The following is a 21093-nucleotide window of genomic DNA, read 5'->3' as shown; positions in this document are numbered from 1 at the left end:
CTCTTCATCTTTCCTGCCTTCTTTTATTGGTGGGTGACCATGTATGGCTTACCGCTACGCAGCTTACTCAGTAGCTTTTTTCACCGTGCTTGATGGTGGAGCTCCCGCTGCCCCCCTTCCGTCTGCCCTCTCCAGGCTTCTACTTACTCGGTGCCTTTACTGCCTTATACCTTGCTGATGAAACCATGTATTGCATGACATCGCTGTTGCTCATCTTTTCTGGTAGTGCTCACCAGTTGAGCTTTGGCTGCACATCTCAGTTGGATTCAAAGTGGGGATCTACACCTCTTTTTGCCGCTCATTGTTTCTTTGCGGATTTCTTAAGCATGGAGGGCCCCGCTGGGCAGGAGGCTATCGTGACCCCGTGGACAGTAGAGGGTGACGTGGACTACGACAAGCTCATCAAGCACTTTGGCTGCCAGGCGATTGACGAGAGGGTGCTGGATCGGATAGAGCGTCTGACCGGGACGAAGCCTCACCATTTTCTGCGCCGTGGCATCTTCTTTTCTCATCGTGATTTGAACCTCATCCTGGATGCATACGAGAAGGGGGAGCCGTTCTACCTGTACACTGGGCGTGGGCCCAGCAGCGAGTCGATGCACATTGGGCATCTGATCCCTTTCATGTTCACCAAGTGGCTGCAGGATACCTTTCAGGTGCCGCTGGTGATTCAGCTCACCGATGACGAGAAGTTCTTCTTCAAAGATGTGACGTTAGAGGAAATTGACAAAATGACGACGGAGAACTTGAAGGACATTATTGCCTTCGGCTTCGACCCAAATCTGACGTTTATCTTCAGAGACTTCGAGTACGTTGGCAAAATGTATCGCATTGTTGCGCGCGTCGAGAAGGCTTACACGGCTAGCCAGGTGCGGGGCTGCTTCGGCTTCAAAATGGAGGATAACTGCGGCCGCTGGATGTTCCCCGCCATTCAGGCCGCGCCGTCCTTCTCTGCAGCGTTTCCGCACATTTTTCCGCTAGGGAAGGGCAATGTCTTTTGTATGATTCCTCAGGCGATTGATCAAGACCCGTACTTCCGCCTTACGCGCGATGTGGCGCCACGCATGGGCTTTTTGAAGCCAGCCGTCATCCACTCCAAATTCTTTCCGGGTCTTAGTGGGTCGAAGGGCAAGATGAGCTCCTCTACAGGTGCTGCGGTCTTTCTGACGGACACCCCAAAGATGATCAAGGACAAGATCAGCAAGCATGCCTTCAGCGGTGGTGGTGCCGATAAGAAGGAGCAGCTGCTACTTGGCGCGAACACTAACGTGGACATACCTGTGCAGTGGCTCCGCTTCTTCCTTGAGGATGACGAGGAGTTGAAGCGCCTCCAGAAGGACTACATGTTGGGCCGCATCATGACCGGTGACGTGAAGAAAGTCCTCATCCAAACCCTCACCAACATCGTGACGACGCACCAGGAGGCGCGCAAGAGGGTGACGGATGCGGATGCGGAACTCTTCACTGCCGTCCGCTTGATGGGACCAGCGAAGGAGGCAGCGGAGTCGAAGTAAAACGGCAGCCGTGGCTGGTACGTGTGTGTGGGTGCGTGTGCGTGTCTGTCAGGGGGTGGAGTGAGCAGAGCACCCACAGGGCTTCACACCGACTCTGTTGCGAAACGTCATGCCTGCTCACTGTGTGAGAGTGGAATAGCAGACGGGTAAGCGCCAGCGCTATTCTCTTCCTACCAACCGACAAGCACTGGGGCAGAACAATTCTGCGGACTTTTTCTCTCTTCATAACGTGAAGGCAACTCCCCTGCAGCACAGGTAATGTAGGAGGAAGTGAATGTGGCGATGACAGATGATGTGCAACCAATAAGTCTCTCTCTACTCCCCCCTCCCCCTTGATAACAACATGGCGCCTCCACGTACGTCCGTGGGACTGTTCGCACGCGAGACGATAGTGGGAAGGGTTTTCGTCGACTTCTTCTTTCATTGTGACTGAGAAGTAGGCTTCGCATTTTCTTCACTGTTGTCTGCATGTGTATGGGCCTCCACTCTATGCGCTACGCGCGAAGCAACACGTGTGCACTGCGCATGTCAGTTAAGTTTATTGGGGAAAGGGAGATCGAGAGGTTGTTGAAAAGGAAAACGGTCGCACCTTCAATGATGTGTGCGCGTTCTCTACTGCTGAAGCCTCTCCATCTTCTCCCCTTTCATTGTTGACAACAATCACGCGTATCCTCTCTCCCTCTCCCTTGTTCTGTTCACCCTCTCTTATCGTACATCATTTGTGCCCCCCCCCCCCCTCCCCCACATGCTGGGTTCCTGTAATGACCACAGCTTTCCCTCAGTGGCGATGCGCCGTTGTCCTTTCCCCCTGCAGCATCTTAGACACTTCTGAGCGTCTCGACCACGAGCGCAACAGGGATTGCGAGGAGCGGATTTGTGCGTTCGTTTGCAGACGCTTTGATGTGCGTCTCCCAAATGCGACGACCTGAGCCGTGGCAGCGCTTGCTGTCCCACGTACGCCACACTATCGCCACCCCATTTATTTTGCGAATCGGCACCGGTCCGCCAGGCTCAGCCCCACCGCTGGCGGTTGCTACAGATCCTCCTTCAGCTCTGCCCACAATTGCTACAAACTACTGTGAGCTGTCGGCGTTTGAGATGGACTATGCCGCTCGCTGCTTAGAGTACGTTGCCTACCAACAGGATGATACCCAGGCGGAGGAGAGTGACTCGATTGTGGACACCACTTCGTCGTTCTCTGTAGCACCGGTGTTTCCCACCGACGAGCGTGCTGCGACATGGCGCCCTCTCTTTGACCTTCTTGTGCTGCCCGACGGCTCCGTTTGCGTTGGGTGGCTTCGCCACCATGCGCTCGACGTGTGGTGGGGGCATCATGTGGCGGCCTACGTTGCAGACCTGTGGCAAAAGTCGCCACGCACGTTGTGGCTGCATTGCCGAGAGAAGCTGAACCGCCTGGTGCGCCGGCAGCTGCCGATGCGCCACCGGCACCTGTCGGTGTTTCAACCAAATGACACAGTTTCTACAGCGGAGACTGAGAAAAGCTTGCAAGCTGCTGTTCGCGCGCTTCATGTGGCGACATCGAGTGCGTACCAGTTAGAGCGTGATGTCCTGCTGCATACTTCAAACTCGGGCAAGCCGACGCTGCTGTATGTGCGTGCGCTGATGCACGACATTGAGCGACGTGATCGGGAGCTCCCCACTGGCACCGCCATCGCGCTGATGCGCCTGCTTGTCTGGACGTTCGCAATGTACTACGACAGCATGCCTCGAGACCTGGCCGAGGCGATCGTCACTTCCGCAGGCCATATCTGTGACTTGGCAAGTAACTCTGGCTGTCACCAACTCCTTACTTGGGGAGCTTTACTTGTCGGTTGCACAGACGTCCACGCAAAGGGCTCCAGTAAGCTCGTCCACGCCGACGCGGCCACTCAGGCGCTCACATTGACACTACTAAGCTCTATTGACATGCCAGGGCATGGGCGAGAGGCGGCGTTGCGGTGGCAGGCAGAGCAACACCTTCATCCACTCTGCGATGCTCTTGTGTCCGAAGAGGCGCTCTTGCTGGATGCCCTTGCCGCTTTCGGCTCCGACGCAAAAAACGCAGAGGACCGCGCCGCATTCTCCTCCCGTGGGTCTGCCGGTGACGGGCTGGTCGATGTAGACGCCAAGAACAGCACCACTGTTCGCGGTGATGTGGTCGCGTCGCACTTCAGCCGCGCCCTCGACCAGAAACTGGGTGAGGCCGAAGACGAAGGGGTCCTGCGGTGGGATCCGCTTAGGGAGTCCGGGCAGCTTCCTCTCGCTTGGCTGCCCGGCACAGGCACGGACGCAAAAGGCTGCTGGTGCACCCTTCTCACTCATTCGACGATCTTGTTGTCACACGGCGAAGCTAGCGATCACAACGCATCCAGCAATACCGCGTCTCGCTATGCGGCTGAGGTGAAGCGGGTGCATTGCATGCTGCGCATCGCGCTGGTGCGGCGGTGCCTGTTTTCGACAACCGACGCGAACATCTCTAGCCAGTACTCCATCGTCACCCACCTCTTCTCCTCTGCTGAGGCCCACTTGGCGCGCCTGACGCTTATCCACCTTGCGGCCACTGACGTGCTTCGGGAGGTAATTGACCCTGAGGCACCTCAGCGGGCGCTTATGGGGTTCCTCTTTCTCTTTCCATCCTTGTCACTACGCTCCGTGTATGGCGGCACAGTAGCCTGTGCTCAGGCGTCACTGTCCGCAGGTGCGTGCACGCTGCAATGCAGCTCGTGCATCGACAGCTCTCAAACGTCTGCGGCGCAGGACACCTCCTTGACCGTGCGTATTCCTGCTACATGCGCGAAGAGTCTTGCGAGTCGGCTAGCTGGTCGAGATAGCGCCCTGATCTGCGTGGTGCAAAGGATGCCGGATGACCCTACCGCTGCTTTTCTTTTGGAGGACCTGTGCATGCACCTTTACGCAATACTTCCCTGCGCCTGAGTGGTGGACGCATGCAGGCTCTCTACAGGTAATCTTGCCCTACATTAAAGGTAAGAAAGGTCCAACGCTAATCATATGATTATATTGTCCACTGAACCATTTTCTCGCGTTGCCGGGGAGCATATTTGTATCATAGCAGGGCGCTAGAACTTTTTAGCTCCTGTGTTGCTGCGATTGTGCGACGCGGAATTCTGTGCTGCTGTCGCCCCAAGCTCCATCTGCGTGTTGCTGCAGAGTCGCACAAAGATGCTTTGGCTTCCTTTATCGTCTCTACAAGTCCCCCTGGCGTTGTGGAAGTCTGCCCACTGTATCTTCTTCCGAAGTAATCTCTCTTCTCAGATGTCTTCCTCCTTCTTTTCCCCTCTTTGACACGCCAATGTCGGTGGAGCACCCCAGTGCGCGGGATCCCAGGGTTCAGTGCCCCACTCCGTGGGAAAGTCAGGCAGTTCCCCTATCCCCGCCAATGCCGCCCCACTTCTGGCGTTGACAGGGTCAGGCACCTGACGACGCCGGGGAGAGGCCAGAGCGATGCATCGCTACGGATGTCGGCGGGCCGCCCCTGGACGGCGATGCGTCGGGGCGACCTGCGACGGTGAACACGTCTGTGCGGCCCATGTGGTGGGCAGGGTGTCTGCCTGGCTCGAGCGTCTCGCACCCGGCTCTCACTGCCTACTGGTGCGCGGCGCCTGCGCCACCCCGAGGCAGATGGAGCACGTGGCGGCGTGTGGGGTGGGTGTGCAGCGTTCCCGCCAGGGCCTGCGCTCAGATGACTGCGTCGGCGCGCTGCTGTGGCGCGTGCCTACGGCTGCTTTGCACGGCGCGGTGGGCCTGTGACCTGCCAGGGCCGGTGGTGGAGTGGAGTGGAATTTACGTTTTATGGAAGAGAGCGGACGCACTGGGAAAATCAACACTTCTTGGGTAGCACAAGGGCTATTCGGTGGGCTCTAACCTGCACTTCACCACCATTCAACGCCCCGTTGTAGGCGCTGCTCTGTTTGTGTCGAATGTTCTCAAGCAGTTCTGTGTGCATGGTGATGGTGCGTGTGTAAAGCTATGCGTTCGTTTTGTCAATTCTTTTACTGCCGCACCGTCACGCATGTTGTCGGTCTCAAGGTCTCCATTTCTTCTCCCTCCTCACTACGCGTTCAAGTACGTATTCCACTCTTTATCTTGAAGTGAGGGAGTTGTTGTTTTCTCTTCGCAGCGGCGATAAAAAGCGCTGCTGAGCGTGGAAGAGCGTCATATTTTGACAGAAAGGGAACTCGAAGCAGACGCTATGCAGTCGTGTGTGACCGCAGCTGTGGGTCACACTGTAGGACGGGCACTCCGCCGATGTGCAACCGTCTTACCGTTGCTGCCGTACACAACTGTACGCTACGCGTCTACGGTATCACTGCCACCCGAGGCGCAGGCGCTCCGAGGCCCCGACGACTACCGTCACAGAGACGAGGGCTCTCTGTCGACCGAGGTGCGTGGGACAGTCGAGGAAATGCCTGACCTAGACGAGAGCGAGTTTGATGAGCTCGAGGCTGCGTCGCAGGAGCTCCACGACCTGTGCTATGCATTGATTGCACACCTTCGTTGCGCAGACCCGGAGGCGAACGCGGTCCTGTTTGAGCGCCGCGTTAAGCGAGGCTTGCGTGAGTCGAAACCTGAGCAGTACCGTCGGCTTTTGCACGGCCACGGGGATCGAAGTCTGCGGCGCCGCAACAACTATCGCACCCAAGAGGATTTCAAGGAGGCCCACCAGCTTTACCTGCAGTGGTGTGATAAGCTGCTGCTGCTGCTGACCCAACCTGTGCTGGATCGCCTTGTGAAGAGTGCCGGCAAGGGTCACCGTGACTTGCGAACTGACGGGGTTCACCGATACCGCCAGCCGCTGGCGCGTGCCACCTGGCGTACGTTTCCTCATCGCTGGTTTAAGCATGCACCGTTCGAGGTGCAGCAGCTTCGCGCAGACATGCCAGAGTCGGCGGTGTTAAATACGCGCTTTTACCGTGACCATGCGACACTCCGCTATTTATTTACCCTGATGGAGCCACAGCACTTTTTTCGGGATAAAATTGAGCAGCGCATGATGGAATTGACGCGTAGCTATGACCCGTTGCTGAGGTCCACAGAGTAGCACCGCAGCTCTGCCACGACTCTCGGTTTATATTTGTGTACATGTCTCTCTCTCTCTGGGAGCACATAGGAGTGTAGGCGTTCGTATACGACGGTGCAGTGTCTTGGTGGTAGTGGCTTGTGGGCTGCTTTGTCTTCTCTAGTGGCTTTAGAAGTGGCACACTGCAGCAGAAACACAGATGGGGTGCCCTTCTTCTTTGCACCTGCCATGTTTCGCTTCTCTGTGCATGTATGTGTGCCGCCGCCTGTGGCAACGTAGAGCTTGAGCATCTGCACAAGTGCAGGCGCACGCACTTTGGAGTCTATTACCATGCTCAATACAAGGCAAGGTCCGAGAAAGTGGAGAGAGTGGGGGCGTTGCGGTTGCTGCACACCAACTGTCCAGTGAGCTTTCTTCACTGGCGCCTGGGCTCCTGGGGAGGATATGGTGGCTTACCGCAGTAGCATTCCCTTGCTGGTCAGATTGTTTCACTGAGTTGCCAGCACTAGTGCATCGACGCACTGGAACACATCCTGTAGGGTGTGCCGTGCACAGTACGGTGTTCCTTTTCTTAGTTGTACCATTCCCTCCCTGCACTGGATCGGCGCCATGTCTAGCACGTTTTGCTCTCTGCGTTTCTCTTCATTGCTCTTTGTCCTCGACATTCCCCTTGCTGTTTGCCTTAACGCTTTTTTTTTTTTGCACCCGCTGCTCACTCACTGTTAGGCGGCGGTATCCCGTGAAGCCCTCCTCTACTCGTACTCTGTACTTAGGCCGCACCCGTGCCTCACGCACGCAGAGGACCACCTTTAGATCAACTTTCTCGTTGTGCATACACGTGCTGACACCATTTGTGACCCTGCACCTCATCAAGGCAAGCCGACGCGCACGTGTTGTGACGCTCTGGAGGGGAAGGTTGAATCGCACTGGAGCTGCCCTGGCACCGCAGCACTAGCTGCCGCTGCTGGGCTATATTTGCTCTTTTCGGTTCACTTTTTGGCTTCATTTCGTCTGTGTAGGCATTGGTAGGTTGGCGCGTGTGCGTTCTGAAGCGAAATGCGGCGTTTCAATAGCGGTGCTCTTGGCGTTGCCTTGCGTGTAGCACGGCGATGGCGCAGCGGTGGGGGCCCTGGCGATCGGCGTGTTCGGACAGACTGGTATCGCTGCTATCCTTCGCTCATGACGGAAAAAGACCGTGATATGTACCACTGTTACTACCCTTACTTATTCGATCATGGCGACAAGATGAGCTTGTACCCGAAAATCCCCGAGAACCCCCGCGAATGGCAGGTGGAGCAACTGCAGACTACCTACGACGCGATCCGCGAGGATAAGTACGACGCGTTTCGTCGGTTGCGCGATAAATTCCCCGAGCTCTACCAAGACACGCGTGCCTGGGACAACCCGCCGCCGTTTGGAGAGTTCAACATGTTTTACAGTGTTCGCTTTGGGATGGTCGGCGTCAAGGTTTTCACTTGCAAAGATTACGATGACCTGGGCAACCAGTTTGACTGTACTGCCTTCTGGTTCCCTGACAATCAGATTGTAAAACACTCGACTCGTAACGGCGATGTGGGGACCGACAAGGTCTATGTTGGCGCCATGAACGTACCAGTGGAGTTTCACAAACCGCACGTGGCTGCGTTTTACAAAGCCGCGGGCGTACCTGTGAAGCATGTGTCTGCCGGCTTTCCAGTGACGCCGGACGCGTACGCGCCAGTTGGAACTAAACTTGATGTGCGGCACTTCAAACCTGGCCAGGAAGTGACCATTACTTTTCAGAACACCGACTACGGTTACCAAGGAGTCATGTTTCGCCACGGCTTCGACGGTGGCTATGTCTGGCTTGGAGACTCCAAGTGGCAGCGACGTCCCGGCTGCATGGGTGCAGAAGGACAGAAGCGCATCTACCCTGGCCATCGCATGGCAGGGCAGACGGGCGCGTCTGCTGAAACCTACCAAGGTGTTCCAGTGTGGCGCATCGACTACAAGAACTCACTCATCTACCTGCCTACCCTGATTGACGCCGATGTCGGGACCTACGTGAAGTTTCGGGATACCATCAACACAAAAGGATACACACTGTGGAATGAGCACCGCGGCACACCGGCTTTTCCCACCTTTGTGCCCAGCGAGGACGAAGATCTTAACAAGCTGGCCACTGACGAGTGCCAGCTGACCTCTCCTCCACTGTACATGTACTTCCGAGACGAGTTCGCGGCTGCCCAGCTTGTGAGCCAGGCGGATGTGGAGGATGCCAAGAGTGCCAAGCCGGCGACTGCAGCGCCTAAGAAGAAGGTGTACGACTTGAAGAAGTACACCGAGGCCAGAAAGAAGTACCGCAAGAGCCTGCGTAAGGCACGCAAGTACAAGCTCATGGGCATTCGCACGCACGCCCACGAAAAACAGGAGGAGGCTCGGCGCGCCAAGATTTTGAAATATAAGCGTGTCAAGACGTGAGGCTGGCGATCATTGCTGCCCTCCTGAGAGGGTCTTCGCCAGCACCAGCGAACTGTCGCTGGCTCAGTTAACCTCATGGCAAGCCAAAGAGGGGGTCTTAGGCGCACAGACCCCCTGGAGGCGACGATGCACAAGTGTACACTGTTGCTCTCTTCATCTCTTTAGCTTGTTGCGTCTCTGACTACGTGTGCACTTGCGTCCTCGCGTATGCGTGCGGGACGTCGTTTCTCTGAGCATCTGAGGAGGCTCGTCTATCCTAGGCTGATGTTTGCGTTTCTTGTTGGCTCGTTGGTTCGTTGCCATCGCGTAAGCAAAAAAGGTTAAAATCACAGTTGCCTAGCGGCGTGTGGACGTGGAGGCGATCGCGGTGCCCGTGCGTACACCCATGGTAGGCCAATTCCAGCAGCACAGGAGATGGGACTCGTAGTCCGCCACAATAGAGTGTTGAGGAATGAAGCTGTCCGAATACATCTCCGGCGCAGCTTATATATTTTTCTTTCATGGGAGAACATAGCGTTCCAACGTTCACAGCCTACTCGTGCCACAATGACTGAAGAGGAATTATGACACTCGCGCCTTCTACTGACTTCCGTTCACACCCGCCATGAATGAACTACGCTTTAATTCCTTACTGCCTCTCTTTTTGTTTGACGCCGTTGCCTGGTGTTGCCGCTCCTTCGCAATGTGCTTTCGTGCCCCTCATCCTCTACACTCCTCGCCATCTCTCTCTTTCATGTGTATGTGTGCATGTCAGCTGGCGACGCAGGTTTCAGGCACGTGTTGATCTCTTCGTTTTCCTCTCGTTTTCTTTCTTTTGGCTGTGTTTGTGTTCTGGCATACTCGTGCGCTCACACTCATGAGGAGCGTGTTTTGTTCACCACTCTCCCTCCTACCCCTTTCCCTTTTCCCTCGTCGGGCACTGCAACCAGCGCGCCGCGTTTTTTCCTTCGCAATCCGGCAAACACACATACCCACCCTAAACTCTCGCTCGCGGGTTACGGCTTAAGCGACCCCCGATTGGTACGGCGGACGAAAGAGGTGGGGGTGGCAGAAAAGGTTGCATTCCTCTGAGACATTTCATTTCTCCGCAATTCTCCTGCAGAGGCACACCCTGGCCTATACACCCGCGAACACGCACAGGCAGTAGAGGGCAGTTCGTGTGCGTGTCGGAACACACGCGTATAGAGAAAAAGGTAGAAGGGCGAATTCATCCAATCAACACCAGCTTTGCTTCTTGGGATTCCCTCTGTTTTCCCGAGCTGGTGCACAATGCAGACTTCTGTGAGCTATTCTATCTCTGCCTCGCGGCTTAGCGCCGTTTTGGCGCAGTGGCACGCTGCTGCCGCTCGTGGAGAGGAAGCCGCAAAAAAGTGCGATGCGTGGGCCTGCGTCTTTGGAGAGCGTAGCGTCAACACCCCCGATAACCAGCGTGGACAGGCGATGCTCCAGTACATCCTGGAGGCAAAAGAGCCAGTATGCAACACCGCCGCACTAATCACCAGGGAGGTGACGCTTATTCTCCACGGAGCAGGCGTGCGCGTTGTGGCGCCGACGACAAAGCTCGAGGGACACACTATTGAGGTGGTGGAGGGGGTCGAGGCGGCACAGGCGCATGTCACCAAGCTGCTTGCGGAAAAGACAGTTGGTGCCCCAACGAACGAGTTCGCCATTCAGGAGGGTGCATTTGCGACCACCTTCGCTGAGCTCGTGCGCAGAGTCGTGCCGAGTGAGTCGCTTCTGTCAGCCGCCCCTGCGTTGGGTGAGCTGCTTTTCGTGAAGGATGATGCCGCTCTCGGTTGCGTTGAAAAGGCTGCAGGGCTGTGCTGCGCTGTCTTTCGTCGTTACGCCCGTGACTGCATTGCGGATGAGATGTCGAAGGCGGATCCCAAGACCCTCTACGACGTGCGTCAGATGCTGTACACCACGCTGGAGCGACCAAATACCATTCAGGCACTCGAGTCGCTCGCTGTGGACGATTTCGCCCTCGTCACCGGCCTGCCGCCATGCCTTTTTCACAGGGGGACGTACAAAACCCAACTCAACGTGGACGAGGACACGCTCAAGGAGGCATGCAATGTTCCCATTCACGGTGATGTGGTCGTTGTGCGATTTGGCGTCAAGAACATTGGCTACACCGCTTTTTTTGGTCGTACACTCTTGGTGGAGTCGGCCGCACCGCCGAACGCCAAAGCAGTGTATCAGTTTGCCTACGATGTGAGCACTAAGCTCATGGAACTCCTTGTCCCTGGTGCTCGACTCAGTGACGTGTACGCTGGCGTGATGCAGTACGCGAGCGATCAAAACGCCGAGCTGGCCTCCTTCCTATCGAGGAACTTCGGGTTCTCTACAGGTCTCCTCGTCCTCGAAGCGCGCGGGAGCATTTCGGAGAAGGGTATCGCGATCGTCACCAATGGGATGAGCTTCGTGATACGCGTCGTGCTGGAGTCCGTTCCGAGCGCAGACGGCGAGGGCACGTTTGACGTTGAGCTCACTGACACCGTAATCATACGCGGTGGTGTGGCGGAGCTCAAGACAAAAGTTGCACGCAAACTGGCGGAGATTCTCTACGAAGACCTCGATGAAACGGCCGCTGCGACGGAGGCGCAGGAGCAGGCGCGGCGCAACTTGAACAAGATCACTCGCCAGGGCCAGTCCGAGACCGTTGTGCTCTCGCGCGAAGTGCAGCGCGAGCAGGAGCTGCGACAGCTGCTGAGCGAGCTGCACGCCGAGTTTGTGGCGGCCGGTGGCAAAAAAGGGGTGCAGACCTCAACGGAGGAGTACCGTACATACGACGTAGGCCGTCTGTCTCTGGGTGAACTAACTCCGTACAAGCCAGATGACCGGTTGCCGCCTCTGGAGGGCAACAACGGCATCTTTGTGCAGCCGGAGAAGAAGGTGGTGTGGCTGCCAGTGTGCGGTCGTGCTGTGCCCTTTCACGTGTCGACGGTAAACAAGGTCGATGTGAGGGCTGAAGGTGATAAGTACATCATGACCATTGTGTTCCATAGCATGCAGGAGGCCAATATAGGCTACAAGCTGAACCGCACCAAGGTTTTCCTGAAGGAGCTGACGTACTCGAGCCCGAGGAACGTCTTCGCCGATGCTGTAATCGCCATCCAAGGCATTCAGCAGCGGATCAAGAACGAGGATGCCGCCCGCAAGCGTGCCCTCACTTCCGCCTCCAACGGGAGATTGACGGTCACCCCCAATCCACTGCGGCTCCCGACAGTCAAGATTCGCCCGCCGATCGCGAACACGAACCGCCAGAGCAAGGGCTGCGTGGGCAACCTTGAGCTGCATGCCAACGGGCTGCGATTCTCATTTCTTGGTGGTGCCCCGTTGGATATGCTTTTTGAGAACATCAAACACGTCATCTTTCAACCTGCGGTGAAGAGCATCTACGTGATTTACCATGTTACCCTCACAAAGCCCATCGAAGTGAACCGGAAGAGCATCTCGGATGTGCAATTTGTGGCAGAGGTGCTGGAGAGCAGCGAGCTGGCGAGTAGTGCGCGACGATCCTTCGATGATGAAGTCCAGGCGGAGGAGCGCGATGAAATGCGCATTCGGCAGACAAACAAGCAGTTCATCACCTTTGCCCATGCCGTGGAGGAGCGGAGCAAGATCAAGACGCAGCTGCCCACCAATCAGTTCTCCTTCGACGGCGTCCATGCTCGTTCCATGACGACGTTTAAAGGCAATCGCGAGGTCCTCTGGGCTATCAGCGACACCCCAGCTTTCACACAGAGCGTCCAGGAGGTCGAGGTGGTCTCCTTCGAGCGCATTATCCCAGGCGGTGCAACGTTTGACATGTCACTCATCCTGAAGGACTACAACAAGCCGGTCATCACAATCAACTCAATCCCGCGCAATTCGCTGGAGCACATTAAGGACTGGTGCCTGAGCGCGCGGCTCTATTACATGGAAACCACTGTGAACCCGAACTGGCGCACCACAATGAAGGAGATCCGTGAGGACCCAGACTGGAACCCGTGGCTGCGCGGAGAAGGCTGGTCGGTGCTCAATAACGAGACGAATGAGGAGGACGACGAGGAGGACGACGGCGGCGATTCCGACTCGGATTCGACGTACTACGAGGACGAAGATGATGAGTCCTCCGAATCGGACGACAGCTCCTGGCTCGAGGACGAGGAGAGTGACGTGGAGTCAGACAGTGACGCAAGTGACGAGTCCAGCGCCGCCAGCTGGGACGAGCTCGAACGCCGAGCAGCCGCCAAGGACCGTCAGAGCGGCTACAGTGACGACGACGATCATCACCCACGTAAGCGCCCACGCACGGGTGCCGTTGCACCTGCCGCAGCGGCTGCGCCCCCTATCCGACCCTCAAAGATTCCGGTCAACATGGCGGGCCGCGGGGGCGGCGGCGGCGTTGTTCCACCTGCGCGTCGATTCTAGGCGTGCTCAAAAGTCGTGTTCATTCTTTCTTCTGTGTGCATGTGTGCCTGGAAGGGCTCATGTTGTATTTGTCACCGGTTTCTTTTTCGTTGGGTGTGTCTGTGCACGGTGAGCAGCCACTACGTGCTAGCGTGTACTGCACGTTCGAGAAGCACCTAGTGTTAGCAAAGCACGACTGTTGGGATGGGCTGTGATGTGACGGCTAAAGAGCGTGATGTCATGCCTCTCATATTGTCCTATTCACTGCGTGGATGGGCCTGATAGCGACTATACTAAATTTTCCTTTTGGCGTGTTCCTATCGAATAGTTAACTCTGTGCAAGATGACTAGCGAAGTGCGTCGTGCGGTGGATCAGCTAAAGAGAACAGAATCCGAAAGACGTGTAGAGGGCCCCTGACACCGCTTCATCAAGGTGCAATGAACCGTGTCGGCTCTTGTGAGTTGCGAAGGCGGGCGAATGGAGACAGCAAGGGGTTTGGGCTGCGTTATTCCATTTGGTTCATTCTAATTCACCCTTTTGGAGGCATCGCCGCCGCTTGCAGGCCTTTACTCTGCACCCGCGGGTCCTCTTATGCGTGCAAGCCATAGTACTGCATGCTGTGCCGTAGGCGGGGAGGCTGAGCTCTTCTTAACGATCACTTCTTGACATTGCCTCTCTTTTTCCCCTTGCTTCATTCAAGCGTGTCATCTCTGCCAGCGTATCCTCGCAACAGACGTTGCGCACCAGGCCACTCAGGCAGCATCCCACGGGCCACGTTACTGGTCGTTCGGTTTTTCACGGCATCGCTTTGTTTCCTCACGTGGAGACAAATTAGCCATCAGGGAGTCCGTCTCCTATGTTGTTGTGCAGACCAGAGTAGTACAATGGCGTACAACACAAGGACTCTGCGTAGGACAGAGAACAACTCCCAGACGTCCAGATCTGCAGCTTCATAGAGTGGCTGGGTTACAACTCGGCTGATGATGCGGTCTCCGCTCAAACGGCACACTGCTGCACTCTCAACAACGTCATCAACCAGCGATACAATACTCTCATCTTGCCACCAATCCTGAGCCCACTCTCCAAAGGCCTTCGCGCTGTCTGGGGATGCTCTCGCTAGACACCTTCTCCCGATGTCACGCCAGAGGCAGCGACCCGCGCGTCACCACCCACCCAAACAAGGCTTTGCAGAGCAGTCATCACGTACGCCTGGTGTTCACGTGAGCGGAACTCGTCAGGGTGTTTGCTCACCTGATCATCCGAGAGGGGAATGCTCGCTAAATGGAAGAAAATCACCCGTGCATCAAGTTGCCCGCGACTGGGACGCTGGGCGTTTACCGTCTCAGTCCCTACCTCTACTCTGGCATGAGCGAAGCGTGTACTGTGTGGCATTCCGTTGACGACACACCTGTGCCCTTGACGATCAGCCCGCTCGTGTACTACCGGACTCCCCGCTCGGCGGATCCGTGCGCATCGCAGTAGTGCCCGTCAGCTCTACCATGCCGACTGTATGGAGCCGCTGCACATCACCATTCAGGATGAGAGACAGAGAGAGAGAGAGGAGCAGAACGGGATCAGCCTAGTGCCTCTCCAGTGTTGACTATTCTCAAGACTGCACTGCGCAAGTGCATGTCCGCGCTCTGGACCGAGGGAATCAGGTCCATATGTGAATGGTGTGATTTCTATTCACTACATTTGTGGCTACACAGACTCTAGCAACGACTGTGAGAGGTCGTGGCACCTGGGACGGTGCCCGGGCGGATCGGCGCATCTCCTGGAATAAGTTCTTTCCGCTCTTTGTACGCGACACGCTCTAACTCCGCAGAGAGCATCAGACCTATCCAATGTTTGCTCCGCACGCGCGTATGGCTGCTTGATAGTGCACTTCCCTCTTGTGGAATTTATCTTCTCACAGTGCGACAGATCTCCGTCGCATCCCGAGCAACGCGACCTCAAGTAACCCTCGTACCCCAAACAAGGCCACAGTAGAATTAGCAAACTGCTGCTAAGGAAATTAAGAGGTTCAGCTGCGCACCTTTGATGGTGACCTGGAGTCTCGTGGTAGCGTCGCCGTTATGGTGCACCATTTACATCTCTGCGCTGATCACCTACAGTGTCTCCCGTTTTCCTGCTCCCCTAACTCATTCTACTCGCTGCACTTCTCCCTTCCCGTTGTTTGGCAGGACTTGCTGCGGTGTGCGATGCCCAGTTACGCGAAACAGACATGAGATGCCGTCGTCCGTCCTTCTATGTGCGCCCACAGCTTTGGCGTGCGTGCTCTACTACTGCAAGCATGTCCGACACAGCCGATCTCGTCGTCGTGCGAGAGTCGCCGCTTGAGAAGGTGGTGCTTCTCGAGATCAACAACGGCCGCGCTAATGTGCTGACATCCGAATTCATTTCAGCCTTTCTGCAGACGATTCAGGATGTGTGCAACCCAGAGAAGTCACAATGCAGAGGAATTGTCCTCACCTCTAAGACCCCGGGCATCTTTTGTGCCGGTCTTGATCTCAACGAACTCAACACAAACCTCTCGAGGGATCGGTTTGCGCACTATTGGGGGCAGTTCCAGCAGCTCTTCAGAACCTTTCATTCCTTGCCGGTGCCACTAGTGAGCGCCATTAACGGGCACGCTGCCGCAGCGGGATGCATCATCGCTCTTGCTTCTGACTACCGCGTCATGGCAAGGCGGCATCCCACAAAGCCAGTGGACTTGATGATTGGTATCGCCGCCGCCCAGCACGGCTTTGTGGTGCCGCCATACGTGGCTGGCTCCATGGAGCATGTCGTGGGCTTTCGCAAAGCTGAGGAGTTGCTCTCCTTGGGCTTACTGCTGTCAGCTGACAAGGCCTTGCAGGTAGGACTCGTAGATGAGGTTGTAGAGCACCACGATGAGGCTGTTGTGCCGTGTCTGCAGTTCATGGAGAAGCTGCTAGAACTCCCCTCAGCAGCGCCGTATTGGATGATCAAGGACATGTCGCGTCGTCACCTCCTAGCCCCGCTCTGCACCGAAGATCTTCGTACCCAGGACACTGTCAGCTTCTACAACCTCTTCAGCAACTCTCAGGTAAAGCAAACGCTAGCACAACACATACAGAAGTTGTCACGGAAGTAAGCGCCCCAGCTGTAGTGGTTTCTTTTTGTTTTCATGAGGGACTACTCGTACTGCGTAAGGTGCCCGTTAATCTCGCAGCTGAAGGATCCCGCTTCACTTGAGCGGCGGTCTAGTGACGTTTTCAAAGGAGGACAAAGAGGTACGCGATGCACGCGCATGTGAACATCACCCAAGGATTTGACGATGAGTGAGGCCACCAACTTCCGCTTATTTGCGCGTGTCTGTGCTAATATATATATATTTTTTTTCGCGTTTTGCTTGCTACACCTCCTCAGCCCTCATCTTTGCAGCGCTGGCTCACGTAAGTGCTTTGCTGCGCGTTGCTGTTGCAGTACTCTTCTCGGCGAGTGGCGCGGCATCACGACATCTACTACACTTTGCTTGAGGCACGCTGTTGCCGTGTCTCCCTTAGTGATTCTCCCTTTTCGTTTGGTGGCGCGCCTGCCACAGAACAGGGATTCTGAAGTGTCTGCCCCTAAAGCTCTTTAGACTTCTAAATTGCCTAGTATCTTTCTCCTAAAAGCAGCGGTGAGAGCCGTGGGCCAACCGTTGTCCTGAATCCGGTGTATAAGTGAAAAGGCCACCACGTCCACCGACTCGTCTGTCATGCACTAGTATAAACCCATGTATTGCAGCTACTGCCGGAAATCTTCCACTGCAACTGCCTGCTTGCAACCCCAAAGTTCGGTGTGCGTGCACCTTCACCTGCGTTTTCCCTCCTGCGATATCACTGACGATGGCTCCTGACAGATTGGCTTCACACCTCCTCTAACCCTGCAGTATCGCGTTCTGGCTGTGAGTCGCAACTGCACTTTACAAACCTGGCACATCTCAAAAATCCACTCTCACCACCCATATTCACCTCATCGAAAAACCCTACCTCCCGGTGAGGAGTTCTCCCTTCGCCACCGCGGCTGTAACAGAGTTCACCAGCACACCGGAGAATTGTGACCTTAGATGAATTCTTCGCTGTGCCAATACCTTCACCCGCAGTACCAACATGAACATGCGAAGTTGGCGTGTTCATTTGCTCGTGCACTGGAGCTGGGTAGTGCTTAGAGAGGCCCAGCAGTATGAACAACGGTCTTCCTTTCATCCTGCGTACTGACTCACTAACCACTTCCTGATATCCGTCAGCTTTGCAGAGGCATTTGTGACCGCGGTGCGGGAAAATAGCACCTAATATCGTCAACATGCCTTTTCCATGCGAAACGTTAGGGTACACGGGTGAGGGTTAGGGTTAGGGTTCCATTGGCGGCGTGTAAAACCACAAAGGCAATCGAATGGCACTTGACCTTATAGGGGGGGGGGTGGTGGTGGTTGGTGGGATGTGGTGTTGGATCTGGGAAATTTGACCGATAGCTGAATCGGTGTTCGTGTATCCGTGGAAAAGGAATTCTGACTGAGTGTGTGTGTCTCGGAAACCGACTCCTCACTTCCACTTGGGATTTGTTGAGCCGGAGACGGCTCGTGTACCTCTACCGGGGTTTTTTTCCCGGGAGGAGGGTCCGGGTACCATCCGGGTCCACCTGGGCCGCTGAGGCGGGGAACCCGGGCCCGCAGTGAATGATAGCGAGAAATAGATTCGAGAAAAATATACACACGATACGAAAATGTTCCGTATTTCTTATGGATTCTTACTTTATTATTGTCCCTTATCTCTTCTCCCATGTGAATGAAGTAATCACACTAAGTGGAGTTGATGCGGCCCGCGACGCAAAAACGACTACATAAACTTAGCTGTTTCTCTCGACTAAATCAAGACATACAGCGACACAAGCGCACGTTTTCTCTTTCCCACCGAGTCATCCAATATATCCTTACCAGAAATGTCCGACAAACAGGAACGCCTCACAGAGGAGCAGCTGGACAAAAAACTGGAGATGTTTCTGGACAACAAAGCAACCCATCACACAGCAGAATGCACAAGGAAAAATTACCTGGCAGGAAAAATAGACAGAAACGATCTCGCTGAGGCATGCATCGCAATGGCGACAACAGCTATGGAAATAGCCACGACCAATCGAACCCAACCGACAGAAATCCAAAAGGTGATGGACATGGAAGAAAAGTGGAAGGACACATGGAGAAGAATTAAAGCCGTGGAGGACCCGTTGGAGGGGTGCAAATCCAAGATGGAATCGGCAATTCTAGCGCATCAGATGTCCCCAATGGTCGCCGCAACCGCTACGATTCTGCTGGGGTTGGCAGGGACAGAGTCGCAACAGGCCAGCTATCAAGAGCGAATTGCCGCATGGTTTTCCATGTTTGTCGATGAGGCGCGCTCGTCGCGATTGCTTGCGTACAACGTGCAGGTCGCCGAATCCGTCGCAGGAGGGATGCGACAATGGCGTCAAGTGTTGACACGGTTGGACGCACCTCTCGTTCCGGAAACGGAACGACTCGCACACCTTAACCGTATCACACTGGAGGCGGCACTGAACGAGAAGTATTGGATCGAAAAAGGGATTAAAGGAGGAGGCACGCACACAACACGCCCACGCGATATTTTTCGGACACCGCCAAGAGACGGCAGCGATCCCATGGAAGGCGGCGCGCCGTACGCACCCATTATTGGAGCAGATGACTCGCAAGTCGCCGCTTTGGATATGAGCAGCTTCGGTGCCCTCACGGAAGAGTCCCAGTTAAGGATACAGGACACGCTTACGCAACTTCTGAGGGAACAAAAAACGGCACCGCGAGTTTCAAATCATACCCAGGGATCCCGCAATTATCAAAACAGCGGGAGAGGTGCAGGATACCGAGGCAATTACCGAGGAAATGGCGGAGGTAATCGGCGTGATAGCTATCGCGGAGGCGAAGCGCAGGAGTTCTTTTCGTCCGAATAAAAAAACTAAAGCCCGACGGGACCACTGCCGACGTTTCAAAGGAATCCACACACCACCTAATAAATATATTCGGTGGTGTAAAAGCACTTGCACAAGAAGTGTGGGGCGGTGATATGCGCGAGGGGAAAACATCGAATATCGAACTCGATGTGATCTACAAAGCGTACCTCCCTGAGAAACGGATCGTTCTGTCGGACACGATGGTGCACCTTGATTGGAAACGCGCGCAGCAGCTCGCGGCAAAGGTGCACCGTCACGGCGTAGTGTTTTTCCCCATCTTCATTATGAAGCACTGGATTGCAGGGCTTTTGGAGAAAGGGACGCGGGACTCAGCAGAAATACAGCTGAGCATCCTCGACTCCGCACCTTCTCCCATAGTGGAAGAAAAACTGCGTAAGCACTTCAAAATGGTCTGGCCAGCTTTGCGTTTGGTGAATGAATTTTCACCACGTCAGGAACGCTATAGCGACGACTGCGGTTTGTACATGTCTGCCGTATTTTTCGGCAATCATCTGGACATACAAATCGACCATAGCCACGACATGGCAAAGTGCATGCGGCGCCTGCTGTACGCGGCGTCGAAACACCACCCGCCACGTGAATATTTCCTCGAAAAAATGAGGAAAATTCTGACGAACCACCCGGTGTCACGGAAAGATTTCTTTTACAACGAAATCGAGCACAAGCCGTGGTTGAAGAAAACCACGGTGAACCGTGAAGACACCTTTCACTTGGGTGGAGGCGAGAGGCGCGCAACGAAGTCCACGAACCCGAAACGGGATTCCAGGCGCGCAAACCAGCCGAAAGCACGTGCTCCACAGCCACCTCCTCGACAAAAGAAAAAGGAGGAAACGGTGCGCAAAAAGATGGACCGGGCTGAGCGCACAAAGCGCACGCCACAGACGCCTGCACCCGCGTCAAAAGCACCTTCTCGTAAACGTCCGGAGAGATCCGCAATGGATGCCCCACTCCCACGGCGAAAGGCCGCGAGGAAAAGTGACAGGAGAACACCAGCGAATTCCTCAGGTAGGAATGGAAACAACACACGCTCTCTAAACTCGAGCGAATTTCCATCCGAGGATGAGGATCTGCCGGTGATCGACCTCCCGTGGAGGAAGAAAAACTCCGTCACACGTACGCCTGAGCATGCGCCAAACGACGCCACGGTGAGCTCAGAAGGCATTATCCCGACGAACGTGTCACCACACGTTCAGCATGGGAAATGCATTTCTGAGTGGACAGAAATCACCCTCTTGGAGGCGAACAAACATGCCAGAAAGGTGTACGAAGCAGTCCTGGATCACCTGTGGGCTGCGACGGCTCTGGCGCGAGTCGGCGATGGTGTGGCACACGGTCTGACCGACACAGCGGTGGGACAGCAACGCGTGAGGCACAAGCTGACACCACTGCAGCCTTACAGCGTCCAAGAGATGCTGAAGCTTCTCCGAAAGAAGATCCACATGGTCGATGCCTCACCGAACGACCCGAATGGGGTGATTCTTCGAGAAGAAAACCGAAGCGAGGAGGTGACCCTCGACTCCTCAATCGACGAACTGTACCTTGTCCGTGGACCGTCGTTACCGACATTATACGACGTGATTAAAGGATACAGGTTTCTGCTTGGCGCATGTCTCCGTGAGGCGCCGGCAGATGTGAATGGCGGGCGCTATCCGAGCCATTACGTTCTCACAAAGGACGCCTCGGAGGCAACGGTGGAGTCT

General features: G+C 55.4%; 6 protein-coding genes and 1 pseudogene across 7 annotated transcripts; all 7 read left to right on the top strand.

Annotated features, from left to right (window-relative positions):
• Nucleotides 1-92: 92 nt before the first annotated feature.
• LBRM_29_0070 (putative tryptophanyl-tRNA synthetase) lies at nucleotides 93-1514 on the top strand (the record flags this gene model as incomplete). The annotated part of the gene is made up of 1 exon (XM_001566305.2): nucleotides 93-1514. The coding sequence occupies one exon, from the start codon at nucleotides 93-95 to the stop codon at nucleotides 1512-1514; it is 1422 nt and encodes a 473-aa protein (XP_001566355.1).
• A 915-nt stretch (nucleotides 1515-2429) lies between these two features.
• On the top strand, nucleotides 2430-4448 carry LBRM_29_0060 (conserved hypothetical protein; the record flags this gene model as incomplete). Its single annotated transcript, XM_001566304.2, has 1 exon — nucleotides 2430-4448. One exon carries the CDS (start codon nucleotides 2430-2432, stop codon nucleotides 4446-4448), a length of 2019 nt encoding a protein of 672 aa, XP_001566354.1.
• A 1276-nt stretch (nucleotides 4449-5724) lies between these two features.
• LBRM_29_0050 (conserved hypothetical protein) lies at nucleotides 5725-6573 on the top strand (the record flags this gene model as incomplete). Its single annotated transcript, XM_001566303.1, has 1 exon — nucleotides 5725-6573. The coding sequence occupies one exon, from the start codon at nucleotides 5725-5727 to the stop codon at nucleotides 6571-6573; it is 849 nt and encodes a 282-aa protein (XP_001566353.1).
• A 1035-nt stretch (nucleotides 6574-7608) lies between these two features.
• LBRM_29_0040 (ribosomal protein L3-like protein) lies at nucleotides 7609-9012 on the top strand (the record flags this gene model as incomplete). The annotated part of the gene is made up of 1 exon (XM_001566302.1): nucleotides 7609-9012. The coding sequence occupies one exon, from the start codon at nucleotides 7609-7611 to the stop codon at nucleotides 9010-9012; it is 1404 nt and encodes a 467-aa protein (XP_001566352.1).
• Nucleotides 9013-10281: 1269 nt separating this feature from the next.
• Nucleotides 10282-13428, top strand: LBRM_29_0030 (transcription factor-like protein; the record flags this gene model as incomplete). The annotated part of the gene is made up of 1 exon (XM_001562164.1): nucleotides 10282-13428. The coding sequence occupies one exon, from the start codon at nucleotides 10282-10284 to the stop codon at nucleotides 13426-13428; it is 3147 nt and encodes a 1048-aa protein (XP_001562214.1).
• A 2204-nt stretch (nucleotides 13429-15632) lies between these two features.
• Nucleotides 15633-16523, top strand: LBRM_29_0020 (3,2-trans-enoyl-CoA isomerase, mitochondrial precursor-like protein; the record flags this gene model as incomplete). The annotated part of the gene is made up of 1 exon (XM_001562160.1): nucleotides 15633-16523. One exon carries the CDS (start codon nucleotides 15633-15635, stop codon nucleotides 16521-16523), a length of 891 nt encoding a protein of 296 aa, XP_001562210.1.
• A 1702-nt stretch (nucleotides 16524-18225) lies between these two features.
• Nucleotides 18226-21090, top strand: LBRM_29_0010 (annotated as a pseudogene; the record flags this gene model as incomplete). Its single annotated transcript is given in 3 exon segments — nucleotides 18226-18495; nucleotides 18500-19327; nucleotides 19330-21090. Coding segments are annotated over 3 exon segments (2859 nt in total), but the record flags the coding sequence as incomplete, so codon positions are not given.
• Between the last annotated feature and the right edge of the window lie 3 nt (nucleotides 21091-21093).

The sequence above is a fragment of the Leishmania braziliensis genome, chromosome 29 (assembly GCF_000002845.2).
Source record: "Leishmania braziliensis MHOM/BR/75/M2904 complete genome, chromosome 29".
NCBI classification, from domain to species: Eukaryota; Euglenozoa; class Kinetoplastea; order Trypanosomatida; family Trypanosomatidae; genus Leishmania; species Leishmania braziliensis.
Note: the sequence above shows the minus strand (reverse complement) of the source record. Positions and strands in the feature narration are given on the sequence as shown.